The sequence below is a fragment of the Tympanuchus pallidicinctus genome, unplaced genomic scaffold, assembly GCF_026119805.1.
Source record: "Tympanuchus pallidicinctus isolate F22 unplaced genomic scaffold, pur_lepc_1.0 scaffold23, whole genome shotgun sequence".
Taxonomy (NCBI): domain Eukaryota; kingdom Metazoa; phylum Chordata; class Aves; order Galliformes; family Phasianidae; genus Tympanuchus; species Tympanuchus pallidicinctus.
In genome coordinates, this window is record NW_026294740.1 from 3,911,680 (window position 1) to 3,933,317 (window position 21,638).

General features: G+C 44.9%; 1 protein-coding gene across 9 annotated transcripts in view; it reads left to right on the forward strand.

Moving 5' to 3' along the window:
- Window positions 1–21,638, forward strand: part of TNRC6C (trinucleotide repeat containing adaptor 6C) — an 88,575-nt gene that overhangs the window by 40,319 nt on the left and 26,618 nt on the right. For 5 of the 9 annotated variants that reach the window (XM_052687750.1, XM_052687747.1, XM_052687749.1 and 2 more), the window contains exons 5-6: window positions 12,523–15,114; window positions 21,123–21,332. In XM_052687750.1, the coding sequence (XP_052543710.1) occupies window positions 12,523–15,114; window positions 21,123–21,332 (2,802 nt within the window). Of the gene's footprint in view, window positions 1–4,871; window positions 5,426–6,891; window positions 7,172–12,522; window positions 15,115–21,122; window positions 21,333–21,638 lie in introns of those variants that run through there. The other 4 variants (XM_052687754.1, XM_052687755.1, XM_052687753.1 and 1 more) reach the window with 3 other exon arrangements.

A 21,638-nucleotide genomic window follows, 5' to 3' on the forward strand; every position in this document is an offset into this window, starting at 1 on the left:
AGTGAGCATTCTTGAGTGCGTTTGTCAGCTGGAAGCTTTCCTGCATGTTTTGTTGTCACTGAGGACTGTGTTCCTTTGTCTGTCTGTGTAAATGAAACTGGGATGTTTCATTTACTGAAGGCTTTGGAAGTAAAAGTTTTCAGAGGAAGGGAAGGAACAACATAATGCAAGGTGCAGGTGAGCACAGATGTCTGATGCACTGGGAATGGGGATTTGGTCTACCTGAGTATCACCTGCATTGTAGCAGGGAGGGCGCTTCACAAGCGTTGCTGCTTCTCTGAGAGGCAGTCAGTGGAACATCCATTGCTGAGGGCCCTCAGAGCCTGATTGCCTGAGCAGAGCTGGTTAGACACGGGCTGGATTCAGTCCAAGCAAGTCTCTGTATGTGGCTTTTTTATGCTTACACTGAGCAGTAGTGGATATCTTTTGACGGATGACCTGGTATTAATCAGAGAGCCAGGACTGCTGTAAGCTAGCATCTTGTATCCAAAAGATGCTGAATATAAATTCATGCCTGTAGTTTTTATTTTTACAGCGTCGTATTCCTTCAGAGTTAACTTGAAATTATGCAACCACGTTCTTTCCAGGACCTATTTATAGCTATGGAGATACAGGGAAAGCTGTTAGAGAGGCACTGCCAGCCTCTTCTCTGTGAAAATTGCCCTATTTTATCTCTTTATTCTCTTATCATCAGTCTCTGTTATCTGCTGCCTTGGCCTATCCAAGACACTTATCAGAACTCTAACTGCAACGTCGTGAATTAAAAAGGATGTTCTGCCAATGTAAGGGAAGTGGAAATTAATGACCACTAATATATTCTTTGTCAGATTTATCATTTGGAAATATCAGTAAAGTGGATGAGAGTGCTGATTTTTTGTTTCCCTTTTAAGGTAATCTGTGAAACATTAACTAAGCAAACTGCTAGGAGAAGATACTGAAACATTTCAAATGACATAAAATATTTGAGATATCTTATCCTTTGAAACAGTCTTTAATTCATTGTTAACTATTATGAAACTGTGTTCGGTAAGAGCATTTTCTGTAGCGTAGTAATTCTTCCAGAACTTTTATCTGAAGCAACAAAGCCTGTTCTCCTCATACTGCTTCTGTAATCCTTTCCAAGATTACAGCAGGGAAAGCTATTGGTGCAATTTACGGGCAGTATTCTAATATCCGCTCTGCTATTTCTACTTAAAGGTGCTGCTGCTTTTTATCTCTTCCCTCCCCACTCGGGCAGCTAGCTCTGTATGTGCTGAGCAGCCATCTCCCTTGTGAAGGTACGAGCCATCACTGGAACGGCCCTTCTGCCATGTTACCTAATGAAGTTAAGGTAATTTCTGGAAGCTGTCACAGGAGAATGAAAACAACAAGTGATGCACCCTCCTTTGTTTCTTTGCAAGTGATGAAGTTTGTAAAGGAATCTCCAGGCATCCCCTGTGCATTTGATGGTGGTAAGAGCAAAGATCAAAAGAAGTAATCAGGTTCTCTTGAAGATGCCTTTCACTTTTCTGCAGTTCAGCAGCATTAGACCAACATCCATCTCCTCCAGAGAAAAATGCTGTGTCCTGCAGGAGTTGGGAGCTGCAGTGAAACTTCTGCACTGCTTTTGTGCTGGCAAGCAGAGGATTTGTGGAACTGATCCATAACATGTGTTTGCAGAGTCTTAAAAGAAATGAAAGCAAGTAATTCATAGAGCAGTCAAAATGAGATGCAACCCACAAGAAGCATTGTGAAAGCTGAAGAGTTGTGCTCTGTTGTTTTCTGGGAGGTGAGAATTTGAGAGCTGTTAATGTATTTTCCTAGCAGGATCTGATGCTGGATTCTACATTAAAGTTTTTTCTTCTTTTCTTTTTTCTCCTCTGAAGAGAGAAGACTTATTTCCTGTTCTAACATTTCTTTAGCTGCAGTTTGTGTATTCCTTCCTGTAGCACGGTGTGTGCATGTCCAGTAAGTACTGTGGGCAGCTGGGAGCTGCCAGATGCCGTCACGAGGCAGGGTAATTCTTCTTGTTGGCATGTTGGTGTTAGCTTTGCCTTTATGTAACTTTGAGGAAGCAGGAGGAAAGAACCAACTATTACTGTGCAGATCCAGGTCTGATGGATCCACTTCCATCCTGCCCTGATGTGACATCCTGTGCTTTAACTGTGGGTTGCTCCAGAATTCCTTCTAACAGCGATCATGTAAGGCAGTCACATGAAATTTGGAGAGGTGTTTTAGGGAAAGGTACCATCCTGCCTAAAAGCAGTCTGTGTAGCTGGGAAACACAGATAAGCTTTGGTATACAGCTGTATCATCAGATCAGGCAAAGCAATAGGGACCTTCAAACTAAGCATGAGTTTGAGCTCAGTTCAGCTTTTTGTACTTGGTGCTCACTGCAGGTAAGGCGTGTGTGCACTAGTTTTGGAGCATGTGAAGAAAGGATCATTTCAAGTTTGAAATTAGATTCAGCTTGGTTTCCGGGAGGCTTGGCAAAGAGTTTGGTTTTTAATGAAAAGTGCACATGTGAAAACTGCCTCTATGGAAATGATTAGCTGAACTTTATGGACCCACATTCTGTAATTTTGTTAGCAGAATACCTCTGTTGGCAAAACTGTCTTTGCTTCTCGTTGGCAAGTTACTGGAATAAAAATAAACATTTTTCAAAAATTGGTTTTCTTTTTCTGGATCCTTTGTAAAGGATCAGATAAAGGCCTGCAGGAGAGCTGGGGAGGGAGTCTTGGCTGCAGTGTGTGGTGACAGAGCAGGGGTGATGGGTTTAAACAGAAAGGGGAGGTGTAGGTGAGATGTGAGGAAGAAGTTTACTCAGAGGATGTAAGCTCCACATTTGGCTGTTTCTTCTTTCTTCATCCTTATTTCTGTGAAAGACAACTGTGTATAGCAAATACGTGATGCTTATTTACAAATACTTTTGGTTTTGCATCACTTGATGAGGTGTTGGTTGTAATTTGCAGAACAGTTCCTTGTGCAACTCATTCACAAGTTAATCACACTACAGTTAAAAGTTTTTCTATTAGAGTGGTGAAATTTTATGTTCTGATGTTAGTTGAGAAAACAGAAACCACCTTTTTTTTTTTTTTTAATTAATCCTTTTGTTGGTAATGTCATTTAGTTAGCATGGTAAAAGGATGCACAGGTACCTGAGCAGGCTGCAGGAATGGTGGCTGTGCTTCCTTCTAGTTTTGCTCCTCAAGGCGTTCAGCATTCAGCAGTGCTTCACTCCATGTTGTCCAAGCTCACTTGTGTCAGGTGTATGTTTAGGCCAAAGGAAGCTTAAAAACATGGTGCAAGAGGAAAACACGCAGTTGACATGGAGGTGGGATCCAGCCAGTAGGTGCTGTCTGGGATTTAGTCCCAAGTGGTTAATATCTTCTGAAATACAGTGATGGGAAGGTCTGTGGGGACTGAGTCACAGCTAGCAAAGGTTTTTGTCTCCCATGTAAATTTTCCTAAAATCCATACAATGCCTTCAGTGCCAATGGAAAAGCAGCAGGCTTAGTGTAGCATAAATATGGGCCTTATGAATGAAAAATGATGGCTAAAACTCATCAGCAAACTAATCTTTGGAATGAATTTTTCTGTGTTGTGTATGTTCTCTGACACCGGGCAGCAGAGCATGAAAAATAAATCTGCTGTTTCAAATCAATTGACAGTGATTGGAATTTTTCACCGGGAGAAGGAGAAATAGAAATCTGTAAAAGGGATGAATAACTGAAACACCTTTATGTTTTGCTGCCCTCCTTTTCAAAGAACACGGCTGTGCAAAAACATCATGAATCAAAAGGCCAACACATTCGCTTTAAATCAGTAGGTCTGTACCCTATCTGTAGTTTTCTTGTAGAAAGCTGTGATTTAGTGGTAGTCAGATAAATAAACTGTCCAAGTGTCTGTTGGGAAAGAACATGGAGAGACAAAGAGTCTGGCAGGTTTCTGTAATGTGCAGATGGCAGTTTCCTGACAAAGCATGTCGAGAGACCGAGCTGCAGGATAAGCAAAGGGCAGAAAGCAACTACTGAGGTCAGACTGAGCAGGGAATGGGAATGTGGTCCTGGGGAAGGAGCAGGGAGAAAGTAACGTCATGTGGAAAGTGATGGAGAGGTGAATTCGTGCAGCTCAGGAAAAAATACTGCAAGAAACAAACTTAGCAAAGCAGTTTGTGGGTATTGGGGGAAAAAATGGACAAAAAGACAGCATTTTATTAAATAATACAAGGAAGGCTAAGGAACTGGTGTGATGTTCAATAGGGAGACCCGTTAATAGAGGGCATCAAGAATACTTTGTGTCTTCTCCCTCATCTGTAAGGTGATATGTGGCTTAAAACTAAGGCTGTAGTGAGTTAGAATGCTTACTAAGTGCTTCAGATTGTATGGAACAGATGAAATCAATCGCTGAGAATACAGTGAGGATGTGTTGGAGCAGTGTTGTCTCACTGGCTCTTTGAGTGTTTGAGGACTACAGAACAGAAAAATGAAATAAACACTTTTTAAAAGCACAAAAAGAGGAATTATAGAGATGTCGGTGCAGTCCTCTAGGACAGAACTAGAAAAAATAACCAAAGCAGCTATTTCAATACATGTAGAACATCACAGAGAAGCAAGAGCAGAGCCAGCATGGGTTTATTGAGAGCAAATCATGTCAGAGGAGAGCAGTTCGCTGTCAGAGCCGAGCAACAGGCGTTGCAAAACAGGAGGGAATAATGTCATAAAGTCTGTGTCTGGCTTTTGACAGTGCCTCAGAAGGCTTTGGCATGATGGATGTGTGCTGTTGTAAATAAGTGAGAAGTATAAGATTAAATTACTGTAAGATCGGTGATAGCTGCTCAGAAGGGTGCAGGCACAGAGTAGCTATCAGCCCTAAACTGACAAAATTAAGTTTTGAGATAGAAAATTTGTCCTCTCTGGTATTTGCATCAGTCATTTGGCTGTGAACAACAGCCTTCATTAAGTTTTTGAATGATGCCAAACCGGAGAAGAATGTGAGACAACCGGAAGACAAAACAGCGGTGACAAAATTGTGCAATCAAATAAGAAGCAAAGAAAAGGGGAAGGTTCTTTATTTTCACAGGAACAGCTGGGTACGGAAATACGATTACGTGAGAAATGTGCTGCAGAAATAGATCTGGAGTTGGTCACAGGAGGTGAACCTGACGGAGAGTATCACAGACTGAAGGGAAGACGCAGCGTGCTGAGGTCTGGCTCCAGGAGGCACGTGTGCTCAGCCTTGAGGAGTGGGACAGCGAGTCCAGGCTGGGATGCTGTGCAGTCGGAGGTGAACCCGCTGGAGAAAGAGTAGAGGAATGCAGTAGGAGTGAGAAGAGCTCGGGAACAAGATTTGCAAGCAGTGAGGCAACTGGGACGGCTAAGCCTAGAGAAAGCAGTGGAGTTAAGAATGCAGGAATTCCTAACTGACCGCTGCAAGGACAAAAATGGTATGTTCTGTATGGCTGTGGACCATCAGATGAGAAATAACGGGCTTAGATTTCAGCAAGGAAGATTAGGGATACACATTAGGAAAAACCGGCCAGTGCAAAAGCTGTCTCAAAAAGTGAGATGGAATAGCTGGGGTTCTGCAGTCTGATGTTCATGGGCTTCACTGGTAGGTTGAAGAGACATCATTTGATGTCTGTGGGAATCGTTGCTTAGCTCAGTTATAGGAGGTCATAACCTCTCACATCTTCAGTTTTTCCTTTGGGTGCCCATAGTGACTCCTGGCGCTACAGGATGTGTTGGGAGTTGGGACACAGGGGTGTCCTTGGGTTCTGCATGGCCTTACTGCTCCCTGCCCCATGAGTTGGTACCATTGATAAGGACTGCCTCCATCACTTGAAGGAGATTGTAGGAAAAGATTCGCTATATTTTTGAGGAAAATTACAAGGCCTACAAAAATGTGCCTTACGTTCTCCTCAGGTGTAAAATATTTTAACTAAGGAAAATTTCTAGCAGGTGTAGCTGCTGCTGTTAAGAGAATATAACCATTCACCACAGAATTTTGACCTTTAAGGTGGTTGCAAGATTGACTCTTAGGCTTCTCTTCCCATTCCATTTGAGAGCGTTTCTGGGTGAAGCAGAGAGATTTCATTGGTGTTCATCAGTTGTTTTTAAAATGAAGTCGAACCCATCCAGCATTCAGACAGCGCTGCACAGAAGCAGGGAGCAAATGTCTTCATGGGGAGCCTGGCTATTTTCAGGAGTGCTTCAGCGGAGCAGCTCTGCAGCCAGGAATAGCAGCAGCGATTGTGCTGTGGTGGTGAAGTGGCAGCAATTCAGAGCGCAGAGCCAAACCCTTAAAGAGCCATCGGTTGTGTGCGACCCAGCGCGAACCGAGAGCCTTCTGACAAACACCTGACAGGAATGGAAGCGGCAGATTTACAGCGTGCTGTGCAATTAGTATGGATTTGGGACAGAGCGGAGGAAGAGAAGGGAAACAGGGAGGGGGAATAATGGTGAAGTGCGCTGGAACGCTGTGTGTAAATGAGCCGTGTGGATTTTTGTGCAGAAGATCTCCACGCTGCTCTTATATAACGTGTGATGTTATGTTGGCTGCGCCCTCCCCTTTATGTGCTGCGTTCATATGGGCAAAGACGAGCAGGGCGGCTGCTGCCGTTCCCCTCCCGCGGCCGAGCTGCATTGTCTGGGCAGCGTACAAACAGCCGGGGCTGTGATTAATATGCCCTGCTGTTTGCTGCCTGCATCGCTGCGAGATAGAGGCAGGGAAGTAATTAAGAGCCTGGCGGCGGGCCAATACACATATGGGACTTGTTCTGAGCGGGAGGAGGAATGGAGGAGGAGGAGGAGGAGGAAGGCGGGAGGCAGCGCTGGCACCGCACGCCCGCGCTTTTGGCTGACTTTCAAAAAACCAGAAGAAAAGCGGCCGGAGCGCTAATTGTAGCCGGATCCTGAAGTGAAAATGTTTTGTGACAGTTGCAAGAATTTAAAGAGGAAGGAAGATCGGTTTAGTGTCAGCTGCAATTAGATAATCAAAGCTCAGAAGCACCGTTCGGCTGGGGCCGGGCCCAACCTGCAGGCAGGCCCAGCGCGGCGCGACTCCTGGCAGCGCTACAGGATGAGGCTCAGGCTGCACACAGCCGACATATTGCAGCGCAGGACGTAGATCAGGAGCAGCTCTGCACGCAATGTAGCGACTCCTAGGATGGTTGGGCGGCTCCTTGCTTCAGGTATTTCGTTACCCGTCAGCCCTTCTTAGAGCCAAAGGGGGAGAGGAAAACAAAACAACAACAAAAAAACGGAACCCTAACCCTGAGAAAACAGCATCTGCTGCTGTTAAATCAATTTATTACATAACGTTTCAGGGAGGCAGCAGCAGCAGCGCGGCGTGCTCAGCTCTTGGCTGCGTTTCAGGTTTGATAAAATGGCGTCTCCGCAGCGAGCCGTGCGCCGGGCAGAGCTCCGAGCTGAGCCGTGTGCTGTGCCATCCTGCGCACAGCGCTGCGTGTTTCGTGCTTGTTGTCGTGAATGTGTTTGAAAGGGTCTGGCATCAGAGGAAATGAGCGACGTGTTTGTGTCGTAGTGCAGAGAATTGGAACGTGCTGTCGGGCTTTCCCACTTGTGTGCGTAGCTGGGCTTCGTTTTAAAGTCAAGCTGTTGTGTTTGGTGCTTCCATCTTTTGTCTGCCTTAACACATGATGTATGGGTCTCAGGAGTTCAGCTTGTTGGCATTTAGGGGACAGCAAGGTGCGTCAGGTAGAGGACAGCTTCCAGATCTGCCCTCAGCCCCGGGCAGGGAATGGCAGGGCTGGATGTGGCAGGTAACCGGGAGCCTGTGAACCCAGGGCTATTGTGCTGACTAACGTGCATTGAGAAATACAGCCAGGAGTAAGAAGAGGGGAATCTGTTTTGTTTGTTCTGCTTTAAATCAAATCTGTTCTTATTAATAAGATTCTCATTAAAAATTTATCCGAGGTGGTGCCATTTTGCACCTCCCTCTTACTTCGGTTCATAAATCAGCTGAATGTTAAATTATAGTTGAAGGTGTGTAATTGTGTTGCGTGTTGTTCAAAGTAATTACTGCGATGGAAGTTATAAAGATAGAGCTAAAAACAGCAACAAAACAGCAGCGAGGAATATGATTGCAAACAGTGTTTTCAGATAAAAGTGTTTGCCTTCCTGCAAGCCGTGCACTTTGCTTTTAGAGAAATGCATGCAACAGCTCCTCACCTTTTGCTCTGCTCGCACTTTACATTTGCAGACTATGTAAGCAGTTACCTGATTTTGGAGTTATTGTGTTTATGTTAACATAAGGAGAAACATTTTCTGAACTGCAGTGTGTGAAACCCAGCCAGCTGCAGTGCTTAATAGCAGGGATCTCTTCCTGCCCTGTTACATTGCAAAAACAAAACTCAGTCACCTGCTGCTTACTGGTAGCCCTGTGCTACCAATATAGAATATTCTATTAATTTGTGCTACCAATGCTATTCTAATATTGTGCTACCAATATATATTCTATTAATATATATATTAATAGAAATAGCCGTGCGATTTTCTGGTAGCCAGCATGCCAGGAGTTTGACTCAATTTGTTGTGAGTTTTGGTTGTGTTTTGCGTATTTTGTTGTTGTTTCAGTTTTTAATTAACAAGAAGTGCTGTTAATCTCAGCGTTATGTTAGTTTTCTTTCCTGATTACTGGAGGTTTTGTTAGCCAAGAGAACTGTATTTCACAAAGGACGTGTAGTGAAGATTTCCAGGCACAAAGTATTGGTGGTAACAGGGGTTGGACCTGGCGGTGCAGCAGCAGTGCTGACATGAAGTGTGTGCTTCCCATCTCCTACTGCTCTGCTCGCAATGGCAGCTCCCAGGAAGGATGGTGATGCTCCTGGCAGGCTGGGTGCTTTACTTCAGAGCTTTGCAGGAGTAAAGAGGAACTGCTTTTTAAGTACTGGCGTTTTATTGGTTTTCCCATTCCAGCCTTAACAGCTTATAAAATAAAGCCATGGCAGTTTTTGTGGAGACGTGGTTTCCTAGAGAGTCAGAGGAGATTTTTGTGTTCAAAGGAAACCCCGAACAAACAACAAAAAAGTTACCCCAAGATTTAATCGTATAAAAATATTTTCCTTTCATTATTTTTCCTGTTGGTGTAAAATCCTTGTGGGCTAAGTGTAACTTTGCTGCTCTCGGGTTATTTGCTTTGTAGGATTGAACTGCTTTTAGGTTAGAGAAAATGGAAAAACGTCCTTTGGATGTTTGCTTCTGGAAGCCTTGTATAAGAACACTTTTTTGGGAGCTTGTTCTGTGCTGGAAGTGCGTTATCTTTGTTTAGCAGCAAAGTAACAGCTCTTGCAACTTGCTGTTTATTTTGTGGGTTTTTAATCTGTCCCTTTCTTACTGTTTTTATAGCAGCGCTCGGCGTTAAAAGCAATTGCTGCAGTACCTTTTGGGAGGCTGTGAAGCTGCTGTCTCTGGAAAATGTTGCCTGTCTGGGGCTGGAAGAAAGCTGTAACTTCCCAGCAGCTCCTGCAGCTCGTTTGTTAAGGCAGGTCGTCAGGTCTCTGCTAGCTGCCCTCGTGTTGTAACAGATGTGAAAGCAGAGGTTCAGACCCCAGAAGCTGAAGGGAAGCAGGCAGAGCTTGTTGCTCATAGCTTTTGGGAGCAGCTTCTGTCTGGAATCTGCAAGGAACCATCCCTGAGTGCATTTTTCTGTCATTGTTTTGTTGTTGTTGTTTTTAATTTGATAACCCTGCTGCAGCACACGTCACACTGGGAAGGGCTGGATTTAGATTTGACCACTTTGTTTTTTGAGCATGTTCCTTGTGAGAGCTGCCAGCCTGAATCCCTGCCGAATCCAGAGCAGGGAGCGAGCAGCGGAGGGTAGCGTTAGAGCTGCTGTTAGTGGGAGCACTGTGTGCTGTGCACTGGAATTAGCACAATCCTTATCGAAGGAACCTCTTTCAGATTAGTCAGTGGTTGCTGTTGTTGAGGCCATAATCTGAATCCTGGCAACCACGCTTTTGGAAAGGAGCAAATACTGATTTGCAAGCCCTCTGAAAGTGGAATGTTTCTGAGCTGCATGCGTGCTGCTTTCTGGAGCCAGGCGTGTGATGCTGCCCCAGCAGTGTGCTCAGCCCAGCTGCAGTACCTGACCGTTCTGGAATGGTCAGCTCTTACTCTGTGTAATTCTCCCCCTTCTTTGGTTTGTCTGTTTCTCTGGCTGCTCTTCCAAATCCCACTACTCATGCAATGAACCATTTTGCTCCCTGCTGAGGAATCTTTGGCAGCTGTTTTCTTGTTCTTCCTGCCATCCGTGTGCACGGGGAGCCCTGCAGGTGCTGTGCCCTTTCGCTCAGCCTGCCCTGCGCAGCGCCGCTCTGCTCCTGCACTCGCAGGTGGAGCTTCAGGTTCAGCTTTTGTGAGACCTTTTTATTGAAGCTGTATTTCTAGCTGCTTTTAAATCTTCTTGACATGCCAGAAACACACTGCTGAAGCTCACCACCCACTGTGCTGAAAAAAAATCACACACAACTCCTCTTATCTGATTCCTTGGTTACCTCAACTTCTTATCTGCTGGCCTTGGCTGCTGCAGCTTTTTTCCTTTGTTTGTTTCTGCTCTGCTCCGAATGCTGCTTGGCTCATATTTTTGACCCCGTCAACCCAGTTTGGGTCATTTTGCAAGCTTCCTTTCTCCTTCCCTGCCTTATCTGGGATTCTGGGCTCTGTTTAACACCTTCGTAGATTATCAGGTAAATTTTCTGCCTTCTTCCTCAGCTCTGTAAGCGGTCAGTTTCGTGCAGGTGTAACGTGATGCTTTCCTTCTTGCTGGCCATTGCATGTGGGGGCAATAATCCGCATTGTCTAACCAGCTGCTTCATATTCTCTTGTCAGTTTGTCCTGTAAATGCCCGTTGTTTGGGTCTTTCTGAGAACACCAGGCATGTCGTGGCATTGTGAGCAGACAGGCAGTGAGCTGAGGCTGTGTTCCCATCCTTGCTTTAAAGTGTCTCCAGTTGGTTTTGAGATGAGATGCAGTCTGTCCTGGGTTAGTGTGTTCGTTCTGTATCCCGATAACCTGCGTGAGGCAGCTTAATAATCACAGCTCTCGCTTGCAAAGCCACAGGTGAAATGTGTGAATAATGAGACTCTGTTCAGGAGAGCTTTTTCTATTCTTGGAATAATTTTTTCACAGTGTTGGAGGAGTACCTTTAATTGGAAGCAGTTGGAGGAGCTAATCACACCAAAATATTTGTGATTCAAATCAATGCATATTAGTCATCCACTGTTAAACAGCTTATTTGGGAGGTTTGTTGTATACATCTTACCCTCAGAACAGTCTTGCACTTCTTACTCAAATCTGATGTAGATTAATTGGTTGTAAAAATCAAAGTTGTGTTAGTACAGATTTACGACAAGTAAAAATAATTGGCATCCAAAATGTGTAACATATAGCTGCTTTCTTTAGATCAGCAGTTGGAAGAAGTGTTGTGCAGGTGGCCTCCACCATGTATCCCCAGGATGGGACTGAATTACTTGCTGTGAGGTTCCCATTAAAAGAAACTAAAAGGAGAAATCTCTACCAAAGCGATTGGGATGGAAAGTGAAAGCAAAAACTGGACTAAGCTGGAGTCCTTAGTGTGAAAATGGTTGTGTCTTTCAGTGTCATTTTGCACCCTAGCAAGCAATTGGAGGTTCAAGAGCTTCTTTAGAAATTGTTTGATTAGCATCTTTGTTTGAGCATAGGTATGAGGTGTGTATTACATGAGGTACGTGCTCTGAAGACTGCCTTCTGAATATCTGTGCAATGCAGCATTAGTTTCATTGGGTGGGGGGTGGACTTTGGACGTACTTTGGATGATATGTGCAGCTAAAAAGCACATCTAAATCCCTTGTAAATCCTTTAAGAGCTGATTTTCTTGACCAAACTGTTACTGTGAAACGCCTATGTGTTCTCTGCTATAATGTAAAAGTTACAGTAGCAGTGTTGGAATGCATAATTGATGCTGTGTAGTGAAGATGGCTGTCAGTGTTTGTTCCTTTATTTACAGGAAGGGCTGAGAATGTAAATGAAGTGTGAATGGAGCGTGTGGATGCTGTTGAGGCTGCAATGTGTGTAATGGCAGGAGGACGTTTTACATTTTTCTACTGGGTGCTCTGAGAACTGAGTCAAAAAATAAATTTCACAGATCATCTTCTGCATTTTTCACAAATTTGCTTCTTAGATTTTTTTCATGGAGGTCATTGTGTTTGCTGTCTTTATTTATGGTGTGTATTATTATTTTAATGTGAAATGTTTTTGTGTCTTCTAGAATGGAATTATTCCATTTTAATTGAGAATTTTAATTTAAAAAAAAACAACAAAAAAACAAACAGCAACAACACAAAAAGTCGAAACATGAACTTAGTATTTAGTTGTACTGAAGAAAATTGCTGTATCATGTTAGAAGACACGCTTGGAATCTTAGGACACGTTACATCTCAGTGCGGAGCACAGCACTATAGCTAGTGATGTAAAACTGTAGATAACTGTGTTTTTGTGGTGCTTGAACCATGCACTCATTTTCAACCTTTTTGGATCCTTTCAGATCTCAGTCACAGTGGATTGGGAGACCATTATGAAAATTCCCACTGGGGACAGCAGCCCACTTTCAGGAGTGAAGGCAACTGCAGCTGGGATAAAGTGATAATAGACAGGACTGACAAGGAAGCGTGGCCTTCCATCACAGGAGCTGAGACTGAATCTGCCTCAGAATGTACTACAGACACTGACTCTGCCTCCAACTGTGGCTCAGAGAACAGTAGCATGGCTACAGGGAGTGCCCAAGGCAACTTCACTGGACATACAAAGAAAACTAATGGCAATAATGGCGCCAACGGAGCACTCGTCCAAAGCACTTCTAACCAGAGTGCCCTTGGAGCTGGTGGAGCCAATGGTAACGGCAGCTCGGCCAGAGTGTGGGGCATGGCTGCAGGCTCTGGCTCTGGCCTAGCTCACTGCTCTGCCAGCGGTGGGGATGGCAAGATGGACAACATGATTGGAGATGGTAGAAGTCAAAACTGCTGGGGTGCTTCCAACTCAAATGCTGGCATTAATCTTAACCTTAACCCTAATGCCAATCCAGCTGCCTGGCCTGTACTTGGACATGAGGGAACTGTGGGAGCAGGCAACCCTTCCAGTATTTGCAGTCCGGTCAGTGCCATAGGTCAGAACATGGGCAACCAGAATGGGAACCCGACAGGCACCTTAGGTGCTTGGGGAAACTTGCTGCCGCAAGAGAGCACAGAACCACAAACGTCCACTTCTCAGAATGTGTCTTTCAGCGTACAACCTCAGAACCTTAACACTGATGGACCAAATAACACTAACCCCATGAACTCTTCACCAAACCCTATCAATGCAATGCAGACAAATGGACTGCCGAACTGGGGGATGGCTGTTGGTATGGGGGCCATCATCCCGCCCCACCTGCAAGGCCTTCCTGGTGCTAATGGAACATCAGTTTCTCAAGTCAGTGGGGGCAGTGGTGAAGGAATGGGCAGTTCAGTTTGGGGGATGTCCCCGGGTAATCCTGCCGCAGGAAACAGCAATTCTGGGTTCAGTCAGGGGAATGGAGACACTGTGAACTCAGCATTAAGTGCTAAACAAAATGGATCCAGCAGTGCTGTGCAAAAGGAAGGAAACGGAGCGAGCGCTTGGGATTCAGGGCCTCCGTCTGGTCCTGGGGTACTGGCGTGGGGCAGGAGCAGCGGCAACAGCGGTGTTGGTAGTGTGCATTCTGGAGCTTGGGGCCACCCCAACCGTAACGCCAGTAACGGTGTCAATGGTGAATGGGTCAAGCCCCCAAACCAGCATTCCAATAGCGACATCAATGGGAAAGGATCAACGGGGTGGGATAGCTCTAGTGTTACCAGTCCGAATCCTGCCATGCAGCAGGGCAACGAACAAATAAACTCTTGGGCCAAAGCTGCAGCATCTGGCACCACAGCTAGCGAAGGAAGCAATGACAGCGGTGGAAGTCAAAATGAAGGCAGTACTGGGAGGGAGGGGGCTGCAGAAGGCAGGAGGAGAGACAAAGGGATGATAGACCAAGGGCAAGTTCAGTTGCCAAGAAATGACCTTGACCCCAGGGTCCTGTCCAATACAGGGTGGGGACAGACCCCTGTAAAGCAAAACACTGCCTGGGAATTTGAAGAGTCCCCGAGGTCTGAACGAAAGAATGACAATGGAACGGAGGCCTGGGGTTGTGCAGCTACTCAATCTTCAAACTCAGGGGGGAAGAACGATGGGTCCATCATGAACAGTACAAATACCTCTTCAGTATCTGGGTGGGTCAACTCTCCACCTGCAGCTGTTCCAACAAATACAGGTTGGGGAGACAATAACAACAAAGCACCAAATGGCCCAGGGGGGTGGGGAGAGTCAGCAAGCTCTACTACTGTTAATAATGCTGCTGCTGCCAAAAGCGGCCACACTTGGAGTGGGACCGCAAATCAGGAGGACAAATCACCTACCTGGGGTGAACCTCAGAAACCCAAATCTCAAAACTGGGGAGACGGACAGAAATCAAATCCGAGCTGGACTTCAGGAGGTGGAGATTGGACAGATTCATCGTCTGTTCCTGGACACTTGGGTGATGGGAAGAAGAATGGATCTGGGTGGGATTCTGACAATAGGTCAGGGTCTGGATGGAATGATTCCACGAGGTCTGGGACCAGTGGGTGGGGAAATGGCACAAACAGCAAGGCTAATACAGGTACAAGTTGGGGGGAATCTTTAAAGCCAGGCCCCCAACAAAATTGGGCTAATAAACCCCAGGACAACAGTGTGAGTAACTGGGGTGGAGCTGCTTCTGTAAAACAGACGGGGTCGGGGTGGGTTGGTGGGCCAGTGCCAGCCAAACAAAAAGAGAACTGTGAGGCAACTGGCTGGGAAGAGCCATCTCCACCGTCCATTCGCCGCAAGATGGAGATCGATGATGGTACCTCGGCTTGGGGCGACCCAAATTACAACAACAACAAGACTGTAAACATGTGGGATAGAAATAATCCTATCATTCAGAGCAGTACCACAACCAATACCACCACCACTAGCACCATTATCAACACAAACATGGTTGAACCTCAGCCATCGCACCAGTCAAGTGCCCAGCCGAACCGGTCCCCGCTGCTTGGCCCAGGTATGACAGCACTTTTGTAAGCTCCATTTACTGGTACCAGCGTTACTGAATGCTCCCTGCGTAACTGAGTGGTAAAGATAGGAATGCTCTGTTCGTATCATAGCATAAATGTTTGTATGTACTCTGAAGCAGCGGTATGAGCTGCTTGCCTTGAGTACAGAACCCATAGAACCTGGCAGACACGTTTCCAAAGTCCAAACTCCTTATTTCCAGTTCTTTCTAGACACAGGCATGGTATTTTGTGTTTCTGCCAATTTCTACTGCCTGCCGTCATCTTTTTGGCAGCGCTGCTCCGATGAATCTGAGAATAGTTGCAGTGTGCTTGCAGCCCGTCCTGGTGAGCCATTTCCTGAGCTGTGTGTCTGGGTGAACCCGCTGGCTTTACCTTTGTGCTGTAGAGATTTTTTTGGAGGAGTAGCACCAGAGAGAAGGCTGGCTGGCTGTGCAGGGAAAGTCAGAGCAGCTCTAGCCAGTATCAGGCCACTGAAGCTCTGGGTCCTTGGCACGTTGGTCCATATTTTCATTGTAAGGTCTTTCACCATTCATTAGCACAGTCTGCTCTTGGAGAGCTGGATGTCTTTTTGCTAACCTCTCTTCTGTTATTTGTCTTCTCTTACTATTACTCAGTCTTTATTCTTGTTTAGACGCTGAGCATCTGTTTCTTTTCCACAAACCCTATCTCTTGGCAGCAGATGTTTTTTTGGCTGTTGCATGAATCCAGCCTGGTGCTGTTTCTTCTGTTTGCTGTCATTTGTGGAGAAATGGTTCTCTTCCATCCTTCAGGTCTCAAGCATGGACTGTAGCCTGGGCTTTTATGAGGTTCTCGTAAAGCTGGATTGGTTAAAGATGTTAATATTCAGGGTGGCTGAAAAAAGCCATTCCACTCCAGTTCTGTTCCAGAGACAAGGTTTTAAGTGTTGTTTGTCTGAAAAGAGCTTGGGATTTTTTCTAATGGAAGAGAAGGTGCTGTTGTAGACGAGCAGCAAAGAATAAAAGTAGGGGGGAGGTACAGAGAAAAAATTGTTTAGAGGACAGGTATTTAAATAAATGTCACTGGAAGCCCTGCTCTGTGTCTCAACCACAGACATCTCAAATCCAATCTTGCAGTGCTCTTTAATATTTCTCGTTTGATTTTGTGTCCAAGTTTTTGTTTTGTCTTGGCCATGCCTAAATATTGGCTTTCTAACTGTGTTTCTCTCCAAGTGAGATTTGTTCTCCTCCTTTTATTGCCATCATTTTTTTTGTCTTTGATGTTGTGAAATAATTCCAACTTAATGTAATGTCTCTATAAAAGTAGTCTCATGTTCCTTACTCCGGTCAAATATTTTAACAGTTGAGGATGTCTGTTTTTGTCAAATAATGGGCTCCAGAAAGAGGAATCTCGTAAGAGGTTTGTACGTGGCCACGCTCCATTCACCATTTACCTTAAACTTATTTCATCTGTATTGAGACCTTCAGCCATGAAACTGAGATCTACCATTTATGCATTATAGCGCAGGTGTCCTTTCTTAGCGTGGGTTGGTTGGTTGGTTGGTTCTCCCCCCATAAGCTGATTTTTGGATGATTCCATGTGTTTCTAAAACTCTTGCTGTGCAGCGGTGCCTCTCAGAGATGGTAGCAAAGGAAGGGTTTCTTGGAAGCAGTGTGGTTGTGCAGTCAGAAATGCATATTAATTTGAAGCCACCCACTCAGGATGCCACACGACTTGGTTAAAGTGACCGCATTTTGCATCTTGCAAAGATTTTCATTAGAAATAAGGTGTTCTAAGATACTAAGCCAGAGCAACTTTCAGAATGTAATGAAGATAGAATGCAAGAAAAAAGGATTAAAAAGAAAAAAAAGAAGTAAGTAATGAGTGATTTTCCTTCCTCACAGACAGCAGTGAGATGCAGGGTGCTGTCATACCATGTAATGCTATTTTTTTTAACCCCAATTACCCTTCCAATTGATGAGGAATATCCCTTTCCAACCTGTGCAGCAGGGGAAACAAGTCCTGTAGCCAGGACACTTCTGTGAACCAAAGGCACATTTTTCCAACATGTCCATTATTTCTGTGCAGAGCTTGATTGTATAATTAAAGGCTGTGCCTTAGGGCATAGGTAAGTGCTCATCTGAGATCTTCCAGCATTTGAACTGAGTAGTTACCACTGGAATTTGGTCTTCCACACGGATCGTGATGTGCTTTGCCAGTCATGGTTATCATTTATTGCAGGGAATGGCTCAGGGAATAAGGAATCCCCGTTCTGTTCCTGTCTCAGTAGGGAAGCCCATTGTGTAGCTGTAGGATGGCGCAGTCACACGCTGACAACCAAGAGGTGGCTCGTGATTTTGCTGTACAGAACTAGGTAATGATTCATAAAAGAGTAGCAGTTCCTTTTGAAATAGAAGTTTATGCTGTGTTAGCTCAGAAATGCAGGCCAAGTTACAGCCTTGTTATTCGAGTTGTCACCCATCCTCAGAAATTCTCAACATTCTTTGCAGAGCTTAAAAGCTGTTGATGGGAAGCAGATGTTGGTACTCACTTCATGAAACGCATTGTGCTCTGAGAGAAGTTTCTTTTTGTGTTGTAGATAAATGCACACAAAAACCAGGATAGATAAATGTGATAGATGTACTCCTTTCTGGTTGTAGGAGCTCCCTCCCAAGCCAGCGGTGGGTTGTTTAGAAAGACAAAGTGACAAAACAGGGATGAGTGAGAAAGAGATTTTTGGATCCCAAGCAGTGAGAGATCTTTCCTGCAAATGCTAGGAAGGGCTGGATGCTCCCCTGTGAGAGGGGAGATACTGGGTAGGCAGACTGACAGGATTCCAGCAGCCAGGCCTCCATCTGAGCAAGGAAGCCAGTCGAAGATAACACAGGCTTTGCTATAGAGATTTCATGTTGAAAATCAGAGCCTAGAGAACGAGCAGCTCAACTTTGGAAAAATCTAAATGAAGTCTGAATTCTTCTGCTGCTTCTGCAATCTCCTGCTGTTCTGCTGGGAGCAGCTCCAGTGCCACTTACAGTCTGTGATTTCCATGGAGCAAAAGATGGGAGCAGTGCATCATCCTTTGAACTTCCATCCACTCCTTCAGGGCGCTCATTTAGAACCTAAAATCCAGTTGTGGGTACTCAGCTCCCTGACAGTTCTGTTCTGGGAGATGGCCAGGTGTTGCTGAGAAACCTGACCTCTGCTTTCTTGCAGCCATGACTTTGCTGAGAGCCAACTAAGAGCTTCCCCAGTGCCGAGCCATGCAAGAAGGCACTGAGCCCCACTGCATGAAGCTAGCAGGAGATGGGACCTGAGGTTAAAGGGTGCAGGAACCTTCCTGTGGCTGCACACATGGGTGTACAGTGCTGCAGCTTGTTTATTCGCTGCGTGAGACTAATGATACACTATCTTTTTTTCTCCTAAATCTCCTCCATCTCCATCTGCATAAGGCTCTCATACTTCAGTTTGCCTCACTGTAGTCATACGCTCTGCTATGTATCACAGACCAAACGACTTCAAGGAGAACAGTTTCTATCATCTAAATGGCTATAGGGTTATTTTGAGGGAAAACAACTGCATCCTGCCATAACTCAGTTAACATTTCACTTTCCCTTGAGGATTTCCTGCTGGCTGAGGCCCAATGTTAATTATGTTTTTATTTCTATAAAACAAAACTCTGCCAATGTGGCCGTATTCATTACTCACTGTGATCTCTTTGTTTCTTGCAATTCTAACAGTTGAAAAAGTGCAGTATTAATGCTTCACTTTCTTGCCAAGGAGCCCTTCAGCAGAGGTTATGCTGTTGCAAAACAGCATTCATGCAGAGACATTTGTTTGTAGTTTTATTTTTTGTTTTAAAAGCATGGGGCTTTTTCTTAGAAAAGCCTACATGTGTGTTGTTTTCAGAGAGGAAAATAGTAAGAATTTTTGAAAGTGGAAGACTAGCTCAGATTTGAGACAGTTACGAAGGTGTTTTGCTTCCCTAGGGCTGTGTAAGGGAGCTTAGAAGTAGCTTTGTGTGTTGCTTCAGCCCTCTGCAATAACATTTGGGATCTGCTGCACTGGGACCGCAGGCTCTTTGAACTTATGTCTGTTTCAGATACAACTCATGCTAGATGTTGTAAAAATCCAGGAAAAACCTCATTAACAAATCACTCTTCTGGAGGCTGCAAAGCAAGTATCTTCTTTCCACTTCAGGATTTAGCATCTGCTTGAATATGTAACCTTACCTTCCTTGTTAAGTTTGTAAAGCAGAGCCATACAAAGGCAACGCAGACAGTGATGTGAGCAGAGGGGTCCTTACCTCAGAGGGGAAAATGGAGCTGGAATTGGCACGTCTTTGCAGCACTCAGCATCCTTCAGCTTGTATTTGTTTAGTTCCTGCACTGAACTTGATTTGGTGTGACACTGAAAACTTCCATTTAATACATTTTGTTTGGTGTTGGGTGCCTTCAAGCATGATCTTTCAATGAAGCCTGGCTCCCTCGGTGTTTGTAATCCCATATTACTTCTCAGTGCATTTAAAGAACTTAACTTGGACATTGCATGGCCATGGTCTGCACTCGAAATTCAGTAGATTAAAGAGCAGCAGCAGGACCAATTCTTTGGGATTTACAGTCTACAGCTTATTACACTTTGCCTTTCTCATACATGAGTTCTGGTTTAAGGCTGATTTTGGGAGCTGAAGTGTTTCCTTCTTAACGAGTCCTGTTTCCATTTTGTGAGCCAGAAGCTACAGATGGGCAGGGCCTTCATTCATTGGAATAAAACACACGCACTTAAATAACATTCAGCTCCAAAAACGCTTTTCTCAAGTGCTGCTGTTCAACAAAACCACTGAACTCCCGAGTGCAACAAAAGAAAGGTTAAAAAAAAACAGAACACAAAACGTTGGGACAAAAAACCCCTTTTTGTAAGAGGTAAGGGACGCATTAAATTCCAATTCCAATTCTGTTGCATTGCTGTGTGTCACTCTGTAGGTTGCAGAAGCAGTTCCTGGCACACACAGCTCCAGCACTAAGCTCAGTGGCACATGGATTTAAGCGCATTACGTTCAAGGCAGACTGAGGCAGCTTCTTTATAGCAGCTTGTGTGTATATGGTAGCTTCTTTATAGTGGCTTTAATGAGTTAAAGTAATACTCTGCAGGAAGGCAGGGGCTGCTACCTGCCAGTCCTCATTCTAATTGCAGTCTTGTCTAGTTCTGCTGTAAAAAAATAAAAATAAAAATATTTAAAAAAAAAAAAAAAAAATATATATATATATGTATATATATGTATATATATATATAAAATTGATTATTGCACAGAGCCTCAGAGAAGGGGCTGGCAGTGAACACAGTCAGCCACAAGCTGTAATAAGAGCTTTAGGGAATGTTATCTACATATGTAATCTCTGTTGAAAGTGTTAGCAAGTAAATAATGTCTTGCATACAAGTGTGAGAAAAGAGAAGGGACTTTCGAGACTAAACCAAGGAGATTTTAAAATCTATTTTATTATAGACTCATAGAATGGCCTGGGTTGAAAAGGACCAACAGTGCTCATCCAGCTCCAACCCCCTGCTTTGTGCAGGGTCACCAACCAGCAGCCCAGGCTGCCCAGAGCCACATCCAGCCTGGCCTTGAATGCCTGCAGGGATGGGGCATCCACAGCCTCCTTGGGCAACCTGTGCCAGTGCGTCACCATCCTGTGTGAAAAACTTCCTCCTAATATCCAACCTAAACCTCCCCTGTCTCAGTTTAAAACCATTCCCCCTTGTCCTATCACCACCCACCCTGGTAAACAGCCGTTCCCCCTATTTATTCAAGTATTAGAAGGCCACAATGAGGTCTCCCCGGAGCCTTCTCTTTTCCAAGCTAAACAATCCCAGTTCCCTCAGCCTTTCTTCATAGGAGAGTTACTAATTATAGTTAGAGTAACTAGTTGTAGTTACCCTATTAGTTTCATGCTCTTTCCAGTTAAAGGCTCGAATAAAATGTCCGACTTTGTAATGACTGACAAAAGAAACCTCATCACTTTTCCTCCTTGCCTCGTTCCAGCAGGCTGGGGAGAAATGCCTAACGTCCACACGAAGAGCGAAGCTTCTTGGGGAGAGCCATCCTCCCCTTCTGCTGCAGTCGATAACGGCACGTCGGCGTGGGGGAAACCCCCCAGCAGTGGGACGGGGTGGGGAGAGAGCCCTGCAGAGCCAGCGGGGACCTACGGCAGAACAGCCGCTCCAGCTGCTGCCCCGGCACTGTGCAAACCAGGTACGTGGTGGGCATCAGGGGCTGGGGATAAAAGAAGGCAAAGGTGTTTGCTGCTGCCGGCATCGGCAGGCAGGGCTTCTCGTTCTCTTGTGTGTTTAATTCGGAATTTCCTAATTTCATTTTCGGAACTCTTGTAGGTCTCTCGAAACATTCTGATATCGGATTCTGATACCAGATACCAGATTCATTTAAAAGCATGAATTTAACAAACTCGTCCAATAAATTTAAGTGCGTTCCTTAAGGGTATTTTATGCATTCTTTAAGGACAGTACAGTGTAAATAACAGGCATAGGAAAAAAGGAAACT